General features: G+C 43.7%; 1 protein-coding gene across 1 annotated transcript in view; it reads left to right on the top strand.

Annotated features, from left to right (window-relative positions):
- SORCS3 (sortilin-related VPS10 domain containing receptor 3) overlaps positions 1-18874 on the top strand; it is a gene marked incomplete at its 5' end in the record, with an annotated part of 543035 nt that overhangs the window by 227268 nt on the left and 296893 nt on the right. Inside the window, one exon of the mRNA XM_005878303.2 lies at positions 17731-17830. Within this exon, the coding sequence (XP_005878365.1) occupies positions 17731-17830 (100 nt within the window). The remainder of the gene's footprint in view (positions 1-17730; positions 17831-18874) is intronic.

Genomic DNA, 18874 nt, shown 5'->3' with positions numbered 1-18874 from the left:
TCAGCTTACCTGGAACATTAAAACTAACATTAAATTTACACACACCCTTTCTGGGAGATTCCTGTCATGTAAAAGGAAAATACAATCCTATAAAGCTCTAAACATGTTAGAATAGCAGATAGGCTCTATCCAGGAGAGAGGGTTTCAGGACAGGATATATGAACTGGCAGTGAATGTCACAGGCCCAAAGAATTAAATGGAGCCTCCATGCCAGGGTTTCCCATCCATATTTAAATGCTTACAATAGAAAGAGCTTATCTTTACCACATTTTCAGAAAGCCTCACCTAACTTTTCTTGCATGCTCTTGCACCTCTGATGAATTGCATGGCCGATTCTGAAAACCCAGTAAATGACAACTACTTAGCTTTCTGCTGTTTACACAAAGGAGGTCAAAAAATAGAGGGGAGGTGAATTACCCTCCTGGACTGAAGTTGTGCAGGGAGAGAGAACTGTGCTTGTCCAAGTTGTTTTCTTTCATCCGTCACATATGTTGGACATTCTGCCATCTTCTTAATGCTAGCATCCTATATAATAAAAGCCTAGGACTTGTATGCATGCATATAAGCATAACCAATGGACATAAGACACTGGGGGGTAGGGGAGGCCGGGGGATTGTTAAGGGCGGGAAAAAAAGGAGACATATGTAATACTCTGTAATACTTTAAGCAATAAAACAATTAAACTAAAATAAAAGCCTAATATGCAAATTGACTGAACTGCAGAACGACTGGTCGCTGTGATGTGCACTGACCACCAGGGGGCAGACGCTCAATGCAAGAGCTGCCCCCAGCCTGCAGGCACTAGGCCAGCCAAGGTGGGTGCCAGTGGGGGCCCCGCCAGTTGCCCCATAGATTGGCCCTGATCACCAGCCAGGACTAGGGATCCTACCCATTCACAAATTTTGTGCACCAGGCCTCTAGTTCATAATAATAATAGAAGGTGTTTGTTGAGTGTTATGTGCCAAGATCAACATTCTCTTACCCATCGCCGCTATAAGAGAAGTGGTGACCTTCTGTAGAGGTCACCACTTTCCCACACCTGGCCAATAATTGGCTGGTATGGGGCACAAAAGCTTGGCTCCCCTGCCTTAGAATGTGTCAAGTCTATGGTAAGAGTTATGCACACAGCTCCTCTGTGGATCAGGCTTTACCTGGAACCACATCCTTGCTTGTCTGCTGGTCCTTCTCTATCTTGCTTCCCTCTCTCCTGTTAGATTTTGCCTAAGAGCATTCCCTCAATATTTTTTGAGCTTCCAAATAACAGACTCAGACTCTGATTGTAGGAAATGCAGCCTAGGATGTTTTTCTTTGATCACAAACTCAATTTATAGTCTGTTCCAGAGGTGTTGGTTCCACTCTTGTTTCTGTCATTGGTAACACTATTCTCTTAGTCACTCAGGCTTGGAATCTTTAAATCATCTTTACCTGATTCTTCTCCTTTGCCCCATAATCTGTCTCTGCCCCATGTCCAATAAACAGACTATGCTGCTTCTCTGTGTCCTTCTTTCATTTTTTAATAACCTACTGTCTCATCAGGTTAGTGAGATGGATTCCTAAGAAGTCTTTCTACTTTCAAGAGAATATGCTTCACGAATCCATCATACAGCATCACCAACAGATTAATCTTTCCAAACAGGCTTCTATCATGTCTCTAACCTGTTCAAGAACCTTTGGGGCCTCATGGCTTGTAAGATAAAGTCCAAGTTCTTTAGCAGATAGTCAACATATCTAAACTTGTCCTCTCTAATGACTGTGTAAGAACATTTCTTTCAGGCCTGGCCCATCTCCTAAAAATCTTCTGAAAATATTTTTATGTTTGAGGCTCCATAGTCTTTGTCTTCCTTTTGCCTCCTAATACTCTACCTTTTCTTTAAAGTTCACCTCTTCTGTGGAGTCTTATTTCCTTTTCTCAGCTTCTCTAGCACTCATGTCATTGTCTTCATCATCATCGTCATATTAACTATGGTTATCATTTATTAAGATATGTAATATGCCTGACATTGTGATAAATGCTATATGTACACTTCCTCATTGAGTTGTCATTGAATTCTTCATTGATTTTTCAAACCTGTGAGATACATAGTTTATATAACTTTACCTATATTATAGATGAGAAAACTAAAGTTCAATGTGGTTAATTGACCTACCTAAGATCATATAGTTAGTGAAGGGTGTGGAGCCAAGCCTTGAAACCAACATGTCTCTGACTCCAAAACTTAGGCACCTAAACCCCTCTGCTATCCTATTGCATTTGGTCCAGTTGCTTCCTATTCATTTATTCTTTATTCATCTATCTATTAAAAATCATGATTAAGTGCCAGGAAAAGGACACTAGGGACTCAGTAGGGCAGTGATGGCGAACCTTTTGAGCTCGGCGTGTCAGCATTTTGAAAAACCCTAACTTAACTCTGGTGCCGTGTCACATATAGAAATTTTTTGATATTTGCAACCATAGTAAAACAAAGACTTATATTTTTGATATTTATTTTATATATTTAAATGCCATTTAACAAAGAAAAATCAACCAAGAAAATGAGTTCACGTGTCATAGGTTCACCATCACTGCAGTAGGGCCTTGTCTTTACATATTTTTATCTAATCATGTTCTTGAGCCCTTTCCTAATCCCACTTCCCTCCCCAAGCTTCTCCCTCTCCTCTACTCTCTCTAGGAAAGGACTATATCACTTGTGTGCTATGTCATTTTGCCCATCATTTCCTAGTGGTCCAGTTGTTTGGTTTAAAATGACATGTTTTATCCTTTGGCCTTCAGGCTCAGTCATACCCTTCTTTCCAGTTATTCAATGAAAGATGGTCTTGATCCCAATGATTCTTTCTGACAGTATACCCATAAGTGCCTAGATTAAGTGATCCATAGGCTGGTAGACTTTTGAGAAGCTGAACATTTATTCCTGGGACATGCCCTGGCTTAGGCAATTTGCGGAACCTCAGTGGCCCTTGATGACGGCAGATTTGCTTCCTTAGAGCATAGATCTACAGTTTGGAAGTAACTGGAAGACATTTGGAGCTTGATCAGATGCACAGAAGGTTGGCAATGGCAGGGACTTTGGAGATCATTAATTTTAACCTTCTTATTTTACAAAGGAAGAGAGTAATCAAACTGGGAACATTGTTTTGGTTGTAAACAAGGAATGTCTGTAACAAGGTTCTGGAAACCCAATAGACCAGAACTTACAGGCTTGCTGAATGCTTAAGTTTGAGCCACTGGAGACAATAGCATCGCGTTGCTGCCAGTGTTTGGTAATGGGCTGAGACATTCTGTCCCCAACCAGGGAACTGGCTCTTCTCAGCACTCAACTTGCTTAATTGAGCACTACCTTTTCTCCAGGGAACATGGGTCTGAGGAATGTCTATGTATGTTGTGGGGGGACTTGTTTCTAGAGCCAAGGCACCAACAGGATGGAAAATGAATGTCTTTTTTTATTTTTAAATATATTTTATTGATTTTTTACAGAGAGGAAGGGAGACGGATAGAGAGTTAGAAACATCGATGAGAGAGAAACATCGATCAGCTGCCTCCTGCACATTCCCTACTGGGTATGTGCCCGCAACCAAGGTACATGCCCTTGACCGGAATTGAACCTGGGACCCTTGAGTCCGCAGGCCGATGCTCTATCCACTGAGCCAAACCGGTTAGGGCGAAAATGAATGTCTTTTGATAAAAACAACTATCCTCTCTTTCCAGTGTTACTTTTGGTCTGTGCTTCTGTAGCCTTTGTGTTCCCCAAACCGTAGACCTAGGTGTGTGAGATAAAACATCTTTCTGTTTGAGAGATTGCTCAGACTATAAGAAGTGTCTCTCTTCAGTTCATAAAGTCATTCTTGTTTTCCAGAGGGGAAGTAGAGAATGGTGGTAAGATGGCCTTAGGAAGGAATGAAAGTGTATCAAAGAACTAAGCTGCTTCTTGCACTGTGCTTTATACAGATTTTCTCACTGGGTTCTCCCAACAACCTTGCCTGGTGGCAATTACTAGATCTATAGCAGAAATGGGGAAACATGTTGCTGGTTAGTGGGAGAGGAAGAATTTAGCTTGATTTTGACTCTAAACACATTCCTTTTTAATATCTACCATGCCTCCTAGTGGGAAATGCCTTTGGAGATCCCCTGAAAGGATGAGCCAATGAAACCCTTGTAATATATTGTGAAGCAGATGCACAGCTACCACTGCTTAAGGAAACAGCCAAGCATTGACATTGAGCAGATGGGATTTGGGATCAGCTGACCTGGTCTCCAGCTCCGACACTGTCACTTAATGTCTCTGAGTCTCTCTTTCCTCGTTTTTATGACAAAGAGAAAATACCTATGTCAAAGGGTCATTGTGAGAATTAAGTGAAATATTTTAAGAGAAAGTATTTTGTAGAGAACGCTATGCCCATGTCATTTACCTAAATGCCACAGTGATTCAGGATGACACTCTTCTGAAAAATTAATTACTGAGCCCAAATATTTGCCACAGGCTTGATCCCTGACCTCAAGAAGCTTCTAGTTCGTGTGGGGACAAGAGACTATGAAAATCAGAGGTATAGGCAAATTGTGCTGAGCTGATATAAAGAGAATAGAGAATCAGAGAAAGGAAGGGTTACCCGAGGGCAGGATAGATGAGAAAGCTTCACACAGGAGGTGAGAGTTGAATTTTACAGGATTTGAAGAAAGAGAATGAGGGGAGATCTGTGAGACAACCATACCTTTTAATTAAAAAAAACAACAACCCACAAAACACAAAATGCTTTTGGTAAGTTTGGGATCCTGCTGTTGTTTGGCTTAGAGCAGCAGTTCTCAAAGTGAGATCCTGGGATCCTTAGGGCATGTTCATGACCCTTTCAGGGGATTAGTGAAGTAAAAACTATTTTCTAATAAATAATAAAATGTTATTTGCCCTTTCTAATTATCATTTTCTTAAGAGAGCACAGTGGAGTTTTCTAGAAGCAAAATGACTCATATTGTCATAACAGATTAAATGTAGAAATAGATGAGAATCCAACAGTCTTTATTAAAGACTTAATAAAAAAAATGTAAAACAATGCCACCCTTCCTCACTAAACTTTCTGTTTTGGAAACTATAGCTCTTTCCATAGAGTTATGTTAATGATGTGTTATTATTTTAAAATGAATGAATAGGTGTTATAAAATTTTATCAGATGTAATTTCTAATACATTACATATTGACAGATACAGCATAGGGATTAAATCTCAGGGTTCTCAATGCTTTTTAAAAATAGGAAGGAGTCCTCCATTATAAAAGTTTAGGAACTGTTAAAGATGTGGTATTCTGCTGTGAAGATACAGTTAAGGTCTCACATATTTTTATAATGTTTTCATGCCAGGTCTATGGCCTTTGGGTATCTTAGAACACCCGTGACTAGAAACTTCAAAAAGATAAAGCCCAATGTTGGCAAGTCTTCATGGAAACTAGGGCTTTCTTATATTGTTAGCAGAAGTGACCAGAAGGTTTATGTAAGACAGTTTATAACAAGAGCCTTCATGACAATATTTTACCCTCTGAACTAATAATTGCACTTACATGAATTTATTATAAGGAAACAAATAAATACACATACAAAGATTAATGTACAAGAATGCACTCTAATGATATTTAATGTAAAAATTTGGCCAGGAAAAGAGTTAAACTAAATTATGATATATTTGTACATTGGAATGTTGTAAGGCTTTTAAAGTTATTTTTAAAAGAATATTTACCAACATGGGGAAATGCTTAAAATACTATGTTAAGTGAAAAAGCAAAACACCAATCTGTACACAAAGAAGGACTCCAAATTTTGTAAATACACACATGCACACAGATTAGAGAAACACCACCGAAATATTAACTGAGTTTCTAGTTGATGTCTATATTACACAGTATCTTTTTCTGTATTTTATAATATTTCTACCATAAATAAGCATTCAGCACTTTTATTTTTTTCAAAGACCCTAGAGCAGTGGTTCTCAACCTTCTGGCCCTTTAAATACAGTTCCTCATGTTGTGACCCAACCATAAAATTATTTTCGTTGCTACTTCATAACTGTAATGTTGCTACTGTTATGAATCGTAATGTAAATATCTGATATACAGGATGGTCTTAGGTGACCCCTGTGAAAGGGTCGTTTGACCGCCAAAGGGGTCGTGACCCACAGGTTGAGAACCGCTACCCTAGAGTGTGGCGTTCATTTTAGCTAAGGTTTTGGGAGCCAATATACCGAACCAGCCTATGTCACCTGGGATTCAGGTGGGTGTTGCCTCAGATCTCAGAGGGGTGTTTCTCTAGGGTCACAGTGATGGTTCAAAGAATTTTCTATGACTTGAGAATAAACCCAACGAATAGCTAATTTCTGTTTCATACTTAGCCTTTCAAAAGAAAGCCTTAGAGAAGTGGGGTTGGTTTTCATGCCCTGCAGCTCTAGGCTCTTGTCAAGAGCTTTGGGAGGGGATAACATAGGGTCCAACAGGACAGTTGTCTAAATGATGTGCAGCTGGCCCTGTGCAGGCAGCATGGCAGTCAGTAGATTTCTTTTAAAGAAAGATAAATGGGAAGTCGGGCTTCTGGGCTCATCAGGAAATGGGGTGACTATGGTATAAGAGCCTCAAATAGGAGAACTGCAGTTCACTCCTTGGTATCTGGGGATTTCCTCTTTTTCTCTGGGTTGAGAGATGTCAGGTATTGGAAGAGTTTAGTCTTCTTCCTCCCAGAATGACCAGTAGGATCACCGATAGAACCAGCACCATGGGAAGGAATATCGACTTTGTTGTTAGTCTCTCACAGCCAAGCATTTTCACCATCAGAAGAGAATCTGTCTGAATGTGTCTGTTTCAGTCCCTGGGACACATTTGCTCGGTTTGAGTACATCCCCTCCCTGGCATTATTCAGCATGCTGTAAGCGTTAAAAGAGACATCCACGGGAGTCCCATGACCCCAGAGGACTTATTCTGTCTGGACAAAGAAGCCCCGTGCACATGTAGCTAAATGATGACATAAAGCAACAGCAGAAGAGAATTGATGTATATCCACAGAGAGCAGGCACAAAGCTCCCGAGAGTGACACAGATGCTGAGTGCTAGGACAGCAGAGGCAGGGAGATGAGAGCCTCATGGAGGGGGGTAGCTGCAAAAGGAGATGCTCTCTTCTCTCCAGGGGAGATGCCCTCCCAATAATTGACAAAATAATTAAGGGATGCATTGCGTGTGAGTGCCTACCTCCCACAAGGCATTGGGCTTCTCCCCCAGAAGAAAAGATTGACAGATGAATGGTGCATCTGATTTAGCTTCTCTACGTTAGAGAGGTGGTCCGAAGGTGCTCCATCAGTTCACATTTCTCTAGTAGGCAGCTAACCACTTTATCCTGGGGTTTCCGGATGTGCACAAACAGACATAATTGCATGCATGTCAGAGGGACACGACAGGCTGCATGTAATTTTAAAGGGAAATGGTGAACACCCACTCCCCAGGCAAAGATGCCTTGCTAAAACTGTCCAGAACCTTCTAATTTGTACCTCATTATTTTTTTTTCCTGGAGAAAACTTAGGGGAAAAAAGTTGAGTTCGTTTTCCCCAGACTTTAATTTGCAAGTGTTGGCCACCTGCTGGAGGCTATCTCTGATTATGCGGAGCAACCCCTCCATCTTCCTGTGTGTGTTTTGGTGGTTTACTGCTGATATGGTGGGAATGAGAGAGCATTCTCTCGGTCACTGGTGCTTATGTAACTATAGCTCAGCTGCTGTTTGCCCAGAAACGTATGGGGACCATTTCTCCTCCAGTGATTACTTTATTGTTCTACTATGGGGTCTCCCAACAACTGACAGTGAAGTCCATGATATTGGGGCTATTTAAGCTTCTCAGTAATCCCATGAAAGCAATATTTATATCCCCCCTGAGCAGATAGGAAACACGAGACTTAATGTAATTAGCCCGAGGTTCCACAGGCTGGATTTGAAGCAAAATCTGCTTGACTCTGAAATGAATCCTCTTATGATTATGTTGGGTTGCCGTTTGAATGCAAGTACTTATCTATAATAGAGTTCCTCTACAGATGTGTTAATTTACTGATCTGCATTGTAACTGCTCAGTGACAATTCACTTTATTGCTATTAGTTTTAACTACAGGAGTGATACATGGATATGTTTTTGTCTTAAAACAGTGCAAGGCTACAAATAAACTCAGGTACCTAGAGCCACCCCACCCCACCTCGGTCTCCTACCCAGAGGTGACTTCTAGTACCAGTTATTTGTGTATTTCCTCTAGAATTTTGTTTTAAAAAGCATTTGTGTGCACACATATAAACATAATGGAAAGATATTGTTTTGTCTGGGTTTGTATATTTAATATATTATTTTTCAGTAGCCCTTTTCATTTAGTAATCTGTTTTAGAGATGTTTCCAGGTCAATAACCTTGACATCTGTATTTTTAAGGCTGCTATATAGTGTGTGTGTGTGTGTGTGTGTGTGTGTAGAATATGCTATATTTTATTCAGCCTTTCCTTTGATGATTGCCATCCCATTATGTTCATATGAGCAAAGGTGCCATGAATGGTGGGCTGTCACATCTTTTTGGGGGTCTGCTCTTGCTTTCTTTCTCTCTGGAGGGCTTCTCTCCTCCCCTCACCCATTTGACAAAGACAGGTCTCCTGGCTGATAGGATTGAGGTCTTCTTGGCATCTTAAAAAGTCATAATAACAACTCCTCAACCCTATTGTCTGAACTGGGATTCTTCAGGTAGAACATAAGTGCTGTAACAGCGAGAAAGACCCAGGAGCTGAACTTTTGGCCAACCCTACACACCTCAACCTTCCCTCGTAGGTCTGTGCTGGGAATTCTGCTGCTGTTGGGTCTACGTTTTATCTGCTATGAACCATGCATTTTGCACAATCTGGCTTTCAGAGTCAGCTAACCTCTAATTCTCTGCATTTGGAACCCAGTGATGGCTTTCATTCAAAGAGCTGGGGCAGGAGGACATAGAGACGAACCAATTATCCTATATCATTGCGCCTCTCATCTTGAGACTAGGCCATGCAGCTGAGGAGTCCAATAACATGAAGAGGTCACTGAGATCTTTGTGAGCCTCTGCCTTGGCATCAGCCTGCCTATTTTTTTTTTTTTTGAAGCAGAAGGTGGGACCACGACCCACTTGGAGAATGGAGCTATTTAAATTACTTGCTTTTGGCTTGAGGTCTGAAATTAGTTATCTGGCTTGTTATTTGTGGTCAGGCTGGGCTTCTGCCATTGCAAAGATACACATTAATGTGGCTTTGGGCATTGGCCCGAAGATGAGGAGTGGAACAGGCCAGAGGGGAGCATGCATGAATGGTTTTCCCAGTTCAATCATAAAGACTCTCTGGGCAGCCATGGGTCTGGAGTTGTGCTCATGACCTTGACCTTGGAATCGATTGTGGCTCACCACACACTGGAGCCCCTAATTGCCTATGGGCTTTGATTGTTGACTGTCAGTGGAACACACTCAGGGGGAATGGCTGATGGATGTTTCCCAAGCCCAGCACCGGGAAGCATGGTTCTGTCTTTTGATTGCCAGTCAGCTGGGCCATATTATACTTTCACGGGGGCAATTGGAAACAGTAGCCAAAGATTCTTTAATGATTTATTGGGCATCAATGTGCATCACCCCCTGTAAAGGTTAAGGAGTCTAAATCAAGGAACAGAAAACAAGGTGATTGCCCTACAGTCTGTGCTGTTCATAAAAATGACAGCCACGAGCATTTTGCCAGATGCTAGGCCAGCCATCTTACTACTCTTCACTTACCACTTCACTGTCGTCTGGGCTGAGGGTTGGAGAAGTGGCGCTCACCTCTACTTCTCATTGTCTTTGCACTGCTCTAGTCTTCCCCGTTTTCTCTATTGAGAGCTGCACTCTGCAACTGCAGAGATTCAAAACACATTTCATTTGTTACTTTACTAAAAAAAAGATTTTATTGATTTCAGAGAGGAAGGGAGAGGAAGAGAGATAGAAACATCAATGATGAGAGAAAATCCCGCACGCCCCCTGCTGGGGATCGAGCCCTCATCCTGGGCATGTGCCCTGACTAGGAATCGAACTGTGACCTCTTGCTTCATAGGTCAATGCTCAAACACCAGCTGAGCTGTTATTTTACTTTTAAGGAACTTTCAGCAATTTCTGAAAAAAGGAAAAAGCACTTATGCATGTTCAGAGAATAAATGGGGAACTCCAAGATGCTCTTGGTGTACACGTAGAGGAGGGTGTGGGCTGAAGTTGTAGGAAACATCTCCACAATGGAATTAGTACTGAAACGGAGTCAAACAGGAGGAAGTCCTGACAGTTACCTTGGAGGTTTTAAATGCCAGGCCTCCAGCAGGCATTTTGACCTGATACTGCAGCCAGGCAGGGAGGCGTGAGTTAGGGCACCAGTGACCCTGGCAGGAATATCAGTAAATTATCATAGAGAGGGAAGCTGAGTGGGATGCCTACGTGGTGGTGGACATAGTAGTTGTACGTAGAGCTCGGGAAGTATGTCTCAGCACTGGGGCTGATGCAATGGTGTGAGCACACTCCACCATGACATGCTTCCTCGGCACACCAGGAAGTGGCAATGCCCGCCTGAACGAACTCCTAGAGCCACATGCACAGTACCCCAGCCTTTCAGCCATTGGTCGCCTGTAGTAACGTGTCTCCCTCTGATTGGTCCCCTCATGCTATATATACCCCTGTAGTTTCACAATAAAACGGATCTGCGTCACTGAACCTGGTCTCCGGAGTCGTGCATGCAGACGCCCTAGTGCGTTGGGGCTCCGTTGTCCTCACCCTCGAGGGACCCCCTGCTTCAGTAGTAACTGATGTTGCAGTCACATAGGGCAGTGGCCATTAAGTTATGCACCTCCTGCTTAAGTAAATCCTGTTTGGTTGTAACACAGCCACACCATCATTTACATATTGCTTTTGGCTTATTTTTTTGAGCTACAGGAGCAGGGTAGAGTAGTTGTGTCAGAGATGGACATAATCTAAAATATTTAATATGCGTCCCTTTTTCTTTTCTTTTTTTTTGAATCCTTACCTGAGGATACTTTTCCATGGATTTTTAGAGAGAATGGAAGGGAAGTGGAGAGGCAGGGAGAGAGAAACATTGATGTGAGAGAGACACATTGATTATTTCCTTTCCACAGGGCTGGGGATTGAGCCTGCAACCGAGGTACATGCCCTTGAAGGGAATGGAACTTGGGACCCTTAAGTATGTAAGCTGATGCTCTATCCACTGAGCCAAACCAGCTAGGGCATATCTGTCCCTGTTAAAGAAAACAGTTTGCTAACCCTGACACAGGGAAGATGTCATAATAGATAATAGGTAGATGTTAAGAAATGTGCAAAACAAACTAAAATTGCTAACGGGAAAAGGACTGTCATGACTGTGGTTGTTTGCCAGTTTTGGATCATATCACCTGGAAGGGCGTCCATTGAGAAGATGAGACTGATGAGAGAATTAATGAGTAAAATACTTGTACTTTCCTAGTTTTTTCTCAGGGCAAGAGCTGGAGAGGGAAGGAGGAGAGGCTGAGGAGCCAGGTGGTGAAGGAGGAGAAGGTGCTGGCCGGATGAGGAGAGTGGTGTGCCCTCCCCAACCCTGAACATCTGGTGGCCCGCTGAGAGCTGGCAGAGGGTTCCGGAGTCCTCTCACCTCTGGAAGGAATGGGCATTGGGAACGGGGTGCGGAGCCTCAGCTCAGCTCTACTGGGAAGCCGACTTGGCTGTGTTGGCTGGAAGGTTTTCTTTTTTGTTCTTTTACTTTAAAAATAGCAGCACATATGCTTGTTGCCACAGCCTCTCCCCCAGAACCTCACGGGAGGAGTGGGAGCTTGCTGGGTGGTTAAAAGTATAATGTATTCAGAACTCAACTCTGGAAGTTGTCATTGAGAGAGTGGTTTGGGGACCGACCAGGGTTATGGCTGATTAGGCTGAGTGGCCCTCCCAGAATGTACTGCCTACATGCCAAAGCTCTTCTGAAGCCTGTCAGGATGGGACAAACGCTTCCGAATAGTGTAAGGGCTCAGACCAGCAGTCAGGGTCCTGGCATAGACACTCTGGGAGGTTGCCAGTCATCACCAGGTAGCTGGGGAGTAGTGTAATCTGGGAGGGCCAACTAGCAGGTTGCTGGGCAGGCAGAGGAGCCACAGGGCAGGTGACCTGCAGAGATGCAAATGAGAAAACCAGGGATAGTGCTAAGGAGGCCAAGATTCAGGGCCCAGGCTGCTGGCTGGGTTCAGACACTCTGGGTGGAACTCAGGACTCTGGAAAGAGGGATCCTAGGTCAAGATCACCCAAGAGGGATGGACTCGGCCCTGGGAATAAAAGTCCCCAGTTGCTGGAACTGGAAACTGAGGGAATATCTCTCTGAAGGTCCAGCCTCCTTGGAGAGAATGTAGTCAATAACCAGCAATGTAGAAGTTATGCATAGAGTATGAAGCAGTAATATCCCCCCAGAAAAACTTTTCTTCACAAATGCACAAGAAACCATGTACAAGATGAATAGACAGTGGTTTATTCATAAGCTGCACTGCTCTACAGCAGTTTAAATGAATGAATTATGGCTGTGTCAACATGGATACATCCCCAAACTGAAATTTGGGCAAAACAAGCTAGCTCAGAACATATATTGTGTAAGAGAAGATTTGTGTAAATGTGGAAATTCACAAAGGTTGTTTTATGAAGACAAATACTTGTTAAATCTCTAGTAGTGGGTATATGATGGACATCTCATCATGCTTTTTTTGTGCGCTGGAAATAACTTATAAGAAAAACCAGAAAGATTTGTCTGGCATGGCTCAGTGGTTGAGCATTGACATATGAACCAGGTGGTCATAGTTCAATTCCCTGTTAGGGCATATATCCAGGTTTCTGGCTCGATCCTGAGTGTGGAGCATGCAAGAGGCACCCAATTAGTGATTCTCTCTCATCATTGATGTTTCTATCTCTCTCCCCCTCTTCCTTCCTCTCTGAAATCAATAAAAATATATTTAAAAAATAAATTTAAAAAGACAGACAGAAAGATCTACACATACATACATACACACACACACACACACATACATACACACACACACACAGAGACACACACACACAGCAATGGAGTGACCTGCTGGAATCAGAGTAACCTGAGCCAAGGCACAGAGGCTGGAAGCCCAGTGGCTGTGCACATCTTACCTACTGTCTCCCAGGTTAGCTGTGTGTCCTGAGCAATTCACAATGGTAACTGGCACAGTCCCAGGCCCATGGTGAGTGCTCAGTGCATGTGTGTGATGGTTCCAGTTTTTGGAACATTTCTGAACATTTTAGCCTAGTGTACAAATTTCAGAGGCTAGCTTTAAATTTGGGAAGATGAGGCTGTTTCCTCTGAGTGGCCCCACTGGCAGATGTCTGGAGTCACAAGGTGGAGGATGGTCTGCTTTCTTAAAAAAGTGAGTTCTGCAGGCACAGCTCTCTGGCAACGGGGCTGAGGCCTCTTTGCCTCTCCCCCAAGGCAAAGGGGCCTGCAGGACTGTGGTCAGCGCGGTGTGCAGAGTTCATGCCTGAAAGGACCGGGTGCAGTTCACCTTTGCTCCCATGGGCTCACCGGCTCCTTGAGGTGTCTTCAGTGAGTGAGACTTGTTTCTGTCAGCCTGACTGAGCAGAAACTGCCTGGGGTGATGGAGAAAACTGAAACGGGGAGTATCCTTTGTTGGGAAGTCTCTACTCTCAGCAGCCACTTTTGGAAAACAGTGAAGTCAGATTGCATCTGTTGTGCATCTTGTAGAAAGAGAAACTATGTGTGGTACTGAACATACTACCTTTGATGAGGGTTTTTTGGATTCTGGAAGGAAATGTGTTGTGACATAGTCATGCGGGGAATCCTGAAAATTTGGTTCTTATAGATAAGATGTTATGTATAGTATGAGGAAAAGTCGGTTGCTGGAAAACAGCTTAGTACTGTGTTGGTGGGATAATAAGATCTAAGGTCTGGGAAGGAGCTTTATGGTTATCTGAGTTAAACCTCTGTGTTGATGATGGAATTGGGGCTTGACAAAGAACCTCTTCTTGACCAAACTCTAGTCAGGATCCTCTGAGCTCTTTTCAAACAGACCCTGTCCTTGGGTATGTCCTCACGAGCCCAATTTTAGCAAGATTCTTACTAAGTCAGTTTAGCCAGAATCTCCTGAGATTTGGGGACCCTCCATATCTCTTCATGCTCAATATCTGACCAAGTTTCTCAACCTCCACCATGCCCTAGGTGATGTCTGATCACCCCTGGCTTCTCTTCAGCAGGCATCCTGTCAGGTCAGTTTAGTAAACAGTTACCCCCCCCCCCTCAGTCAGGTTCATTTGCTGACCCTGCCCTTCTCTTTGGTTGTAAGTTCCTGATTTCCTTGTTGTATTTGGAGTTGGACAGAATCTCTCTCTCCTACTGCAAACCCCATTGCAGTAGTCCCTATACCTACTGTGATAGTCCTGAATGAAATGTGTCTTACCATTTCAACAGTGTCAGAATAATTATTTTCTTTCATAGGCTAAGAGAATTGGCTTGTCCAGAGTACCACCTTGAGTACATTTCAGAACCACTTCTAGATTCTAGATTTCCAGACTTGGTTTCAATGTTCTTTCCCCCACCATGATGTCTTTATGTCTTCAGAAGTATAAAATCGAGAAGCATTTCATGTTTTATTTGGATTAATAAAGTATGCTTCTATACTGAAAGCCTCTAGAACAGTGATGGCGAACCTTTTGAGCTCGGCGTGTCAGCATTTTGAAAAACCCTAAATTAACTCTGGTGCCGTGTCACATATAGACATTTTTTGATATTTGCAACCATAGTAAAACAAAGACTTATATTTTTGATATTTATTTTATATATTGAAATGCCATTTAACAAAGAAAAATCAAGCAAAAAATGAGTTCGCGTGTCACCTCTGACACACGTGTCATAGGTTCGCCATCACTGCTCTAGAAATTGTGGGTCTGTCTCCTCCCCTACCTGTGTAGGATGGGAGCTCAGGGTGATTGGTCATTTAACCTTAAAGTTGGTCTGAGTGAACTATAAAGACCCTTCCCTGGTACCAGGCTCCACTAGACATCACAGTCTAGGCCAGTTGTGTAGCATCCAAAGGGCCAGGTGTGTTTTCTAGGTGTGGCTGTGTGTTGAGTTGTTCCTAGACATTAGCATTTGGTCAATGAGGTTTGGAAAAGCTCATTCATTCATTCATTCATTTATTTATATTTGCAAATAAAGACAGAGAAAAACAACACAAAATCAGTATACTCATCATTTACTTTATACTGGGCATGGTGCAAGACATTTGGGCTCTTAGAAGAAACTTCTATTGCCCTTAGGGAGTTGGAGTCAAGAAAGAGGTCCCAGGATAAAATTGGTATGACCAAAATAGTAGGATAAAGGCTAAAATTGAAATATGTACAAGTTGGTCTGAAAACACAAAGGAAATTGTGATTAACTTGCTGGAAGGAGGGTAATATTGGAGTTGAGTGTTGAAGGTTGGAGAGAAATTTACCAAGTAGGAGAAAAATGGCATGCGTAGTTTTGCAAAGGGAATGATGTGTGCAGAAATGGAGAAGAATAAAAATGCAAGATATTCAGGAAAGTTTAATAAGGATGGAGAGAAAGGGGCAGAGAAGAAAGTGGCTGGAAATAAGTCTAGTAAGGGAAGTTGCAGCCAGATTTTACAAGACTAAGCTTGGAAGATACAACTTCATAGTAGGCAGGCAGTAAGTACTTACTGGCGGGGAGTGAGGTGAACAGATTGGGTGGTTGAAATACAACCTGATGACACTATAGAGGATGGTGGGAGGGGGAGAAGTTTGTAAGAAGGGCTTCCAGTTGGAAGACTGTGGCAAAATGATGATACTTGAGCCACAGCATTGGCACGAGGATGAAAAGACCAGGGGTCTAGGTTATTTAGGAGATAGAATCATTAAGACTTGGAGACTGAGCTGGGTTCGAGAGATAAAGGCAAATAGAAAGATTGAGAGTTCTTCCCAGTGCCTAAGGTAGCCCGGAGACAGAAGATAAGAAGTGAGTTTTTTGGGGGGCTGATTATTAAAGTTAGAAGAACCAATGACTATATGGAGCCAGTAGCCCAGGGAAAGATTTGAGATATTGGTGTTTATTTATTCAGTAAACATGCTGAGTGTGCATGATGTATAAGGCCTGGTTCTGGAAAGGAGAAGTGCATGTCCTTTAAAAAACTTTTTCAATTTTTAACATTTTATTATGCTTTACACCCTTTAGTAAGTTTCCCAGAGAGCTGCAGATCTGGGAATGAAACAGATTTTGCTATGCCCAAAGTTCACCTTCTTTCCTCTTGCCACAGTGTTCTCTGAAGTTCCTTGTCCCTGAGGAGCTTACACTGTGCTTAGGGAAGCAGAGCATAAAGAAACTAATCATGGCAATATTGGAGAGTGGAAAAGAGGCATGCGGAGTGCCATGGGGGCCTACTGGATGGGGCTTTAGCTCTGGAGCAGAGGAGAGATGAGTGGCCATTGGAAAGAGGGCTAGTGAAGCCTTCGCAGAGGCGAGGGTGGGTATGCAAGCTGGGTCTAGGGCCATGGAATTGGGCAGGTGGAGGAGGGTGGGGATAATTCTTAAAGATCATCACCATTTGGCTACTAAGTTTATAAAGCTAATCAGTGGTCCAGGGCAAGAGCAGATTCGAGTTAGAAGGTGAGCAAAGGCTCAAGGAAAAGGCCAGGGCAGGTAGTAACTAGGTGGATCAGCACACAGCCAGAGGCAGAAACTGAGATCGGAGGCAGAATGAAGGCTCCCATGAGGTCCGTTGACCAGAGAGACAACAAACTGGCCTCCATGACTCAAGTGGAGGAAGTTTTGTGGTTCTGGCCCAGGAAGGCGATGGCTGAAGAGGGAGTGAGAACCTCATGATACTGGTGGTTTGAAAGGAGGAGGCATGTGTGGAGGAAGGGTGGGGAAGGAGGTGAAAGGTGGCAGGTAGGTTGGCTACTTGAATCTTTTTGGCACCTGCTGTCTGTCCTCCACCTTGGAAAGGTGAGCTGGATGGGAGGGAGCCTAGGAGTTGGCCTGCCTTTGTTCTCTGCTCTGATATAAGGTCAGAGCCCTTCAGGTTAGGCCCAGAGGAGGAGCAGGTAGCCAGCAGGATAACTGGGATGATGAACTATTGGCAAGCAGATCAGCATTGCTGGCATTTCACCTTGACACACCGTTGCTCCTACATGAAGCATCAAAGTCTCTGCCTGGTGTGGCCTGGTCTGGCTCTGGGCCCACAAGCTCTTGGGTAGGGCACATTCTGCCTCTTCAAGGGTCCCCTTGCTTCAAGCTCAGTGGAGGGGGTGTGAAGTTGGTTGCACCCAGTGACTTCGGGTGACAGTCTGGCCTCCCTCCTGGCACAGTCCCTGCTGTTGAGAACCAAGCTCCATGCAGAGAAACGGAGGCACCTGAGGGCTGAGCTCCGGGGGCAGGCCCTCTCCCCCAGTCACTCTCATGGCATATCAACACAGAGGGCAGAAAAGTAGGTCCTGAGAAGGGCCAGGAGCAAAGGCGAGCCAGCTTAGGGAGTAAGCAGACGCATTGATTAGACTAATTGCTCTTCTAAAATGAATGGGGCCTTTTATCTCAGAAAAGCACTTTGAAGCACTCATGTGATTTGGGAACAAAGGTGTCGTCCCAGGAAAGCCTGGCTCCCCATTAAACACAGTCCTCCCTCTGGTAAAACAACCTTTGCCTTTCTCTTACCTGCAGGTCCACGAATTATGGCACCACCTATGAAAAGCTGAATGACAAAGTGGGCTTGAAGACTGTCCTCAGTTACCTCTACGTCAATCCCACCAACAAAAGGAAGGTAAGAGGAGGGGTCGGTGGGTCCTGGGCACTCCCTGGGGGGCAGCAAGCCTGCCTAGGGCTATGAGTAATGAAAAAACACGAGGCATGGAATTGCTTAGACAGGGCCTGTTTTATACGCTAAGGCAGGGGTCCTCAATCTGCGGCCCGCGAGCCACATGCAAATACAAATATTGTATTTGTTTCCATTTTGTTTTTTTACTTCAAAATAAGATATGTGCAGTGTGCATAGGAATTTGATCATAGTTTTTTTTTAAACTATAGTCCGGCCCGCCAACGGTCTGAGGGACAGTGAACTGGCCCCCTGTTTAAAAAGTTTGAGGACCCCTGCGCTAAGGACATGGAAGAAGTTTGTAATTCTAACAATAGCCTTGATAGTAGCAGCAATAATAATGATAACAACAACAGTAAAACCATATGACCAGGTAAGGGGTTCCTCTGTGCCTAGGATGGTGCTCAGTGTCTTACACACCTTATCTCATGTATCTTCACAATGAATCCAGGGGGTAGAAAAGATCATTGTCCCCATTGTACAGATGAAGAAACTGAAGCTCAGAGAGATGAAGTAACTTTCTAGCTTGAAGTTAGACAGTGTTAAGTAACAGATCTAGGATTTCAGAATGGGACTGCCTGACTCCAGAGCTGAGTCCTTCTGTAGCCCCACTCTTGCCGGAATATTTTCAGAAAGGGTTTCTGCCGAGGGAAGGGTAGGCAGCTCCTGGATTTGTCATCTTGATCTGGAGCTGCTTCTGAGGCCTGGAATGTGTTATGCCCAGATCTCAAGACCCCCAAAAGACCACACCAGGGAGCCAGCCATGTTCGATGCAAAAGCAGGGGGTCCTTTATTGAGCTAGCTCAGGTCTTGTTACATAGGATGTGGTCATCTCTATGGCGCGCACGTCCCTGGATTGTCATTGGTTAGTTTAAAGAAATCCCAGGCGTGGCCAGCAGAGGCCTGGGCTTCCGGGAAGAAGGTACTTTCCTGAGCACATGTTTGCCCCAAAATGGAGGACATGGTAAGATGGAGGGCGTGGTCCTCGCCCTT

Source organism: Myotis brandtii, unplaced genomic scaffold (assembly GCF_000412655.1).
Source record: "Myotis brandtii unplaced genomic scaffold, ASM41265v1 scaffold550, whole genome shotgun sequence".
NCBI lineage: Eukaryota > Metazoa > Chordata > Mammalia > Chiroptera > Vespertilionidae > Myotis > Myotis brandtii.
This window is presented reverse-complemented; position numbering and strand designations above follow the sequence as displayed.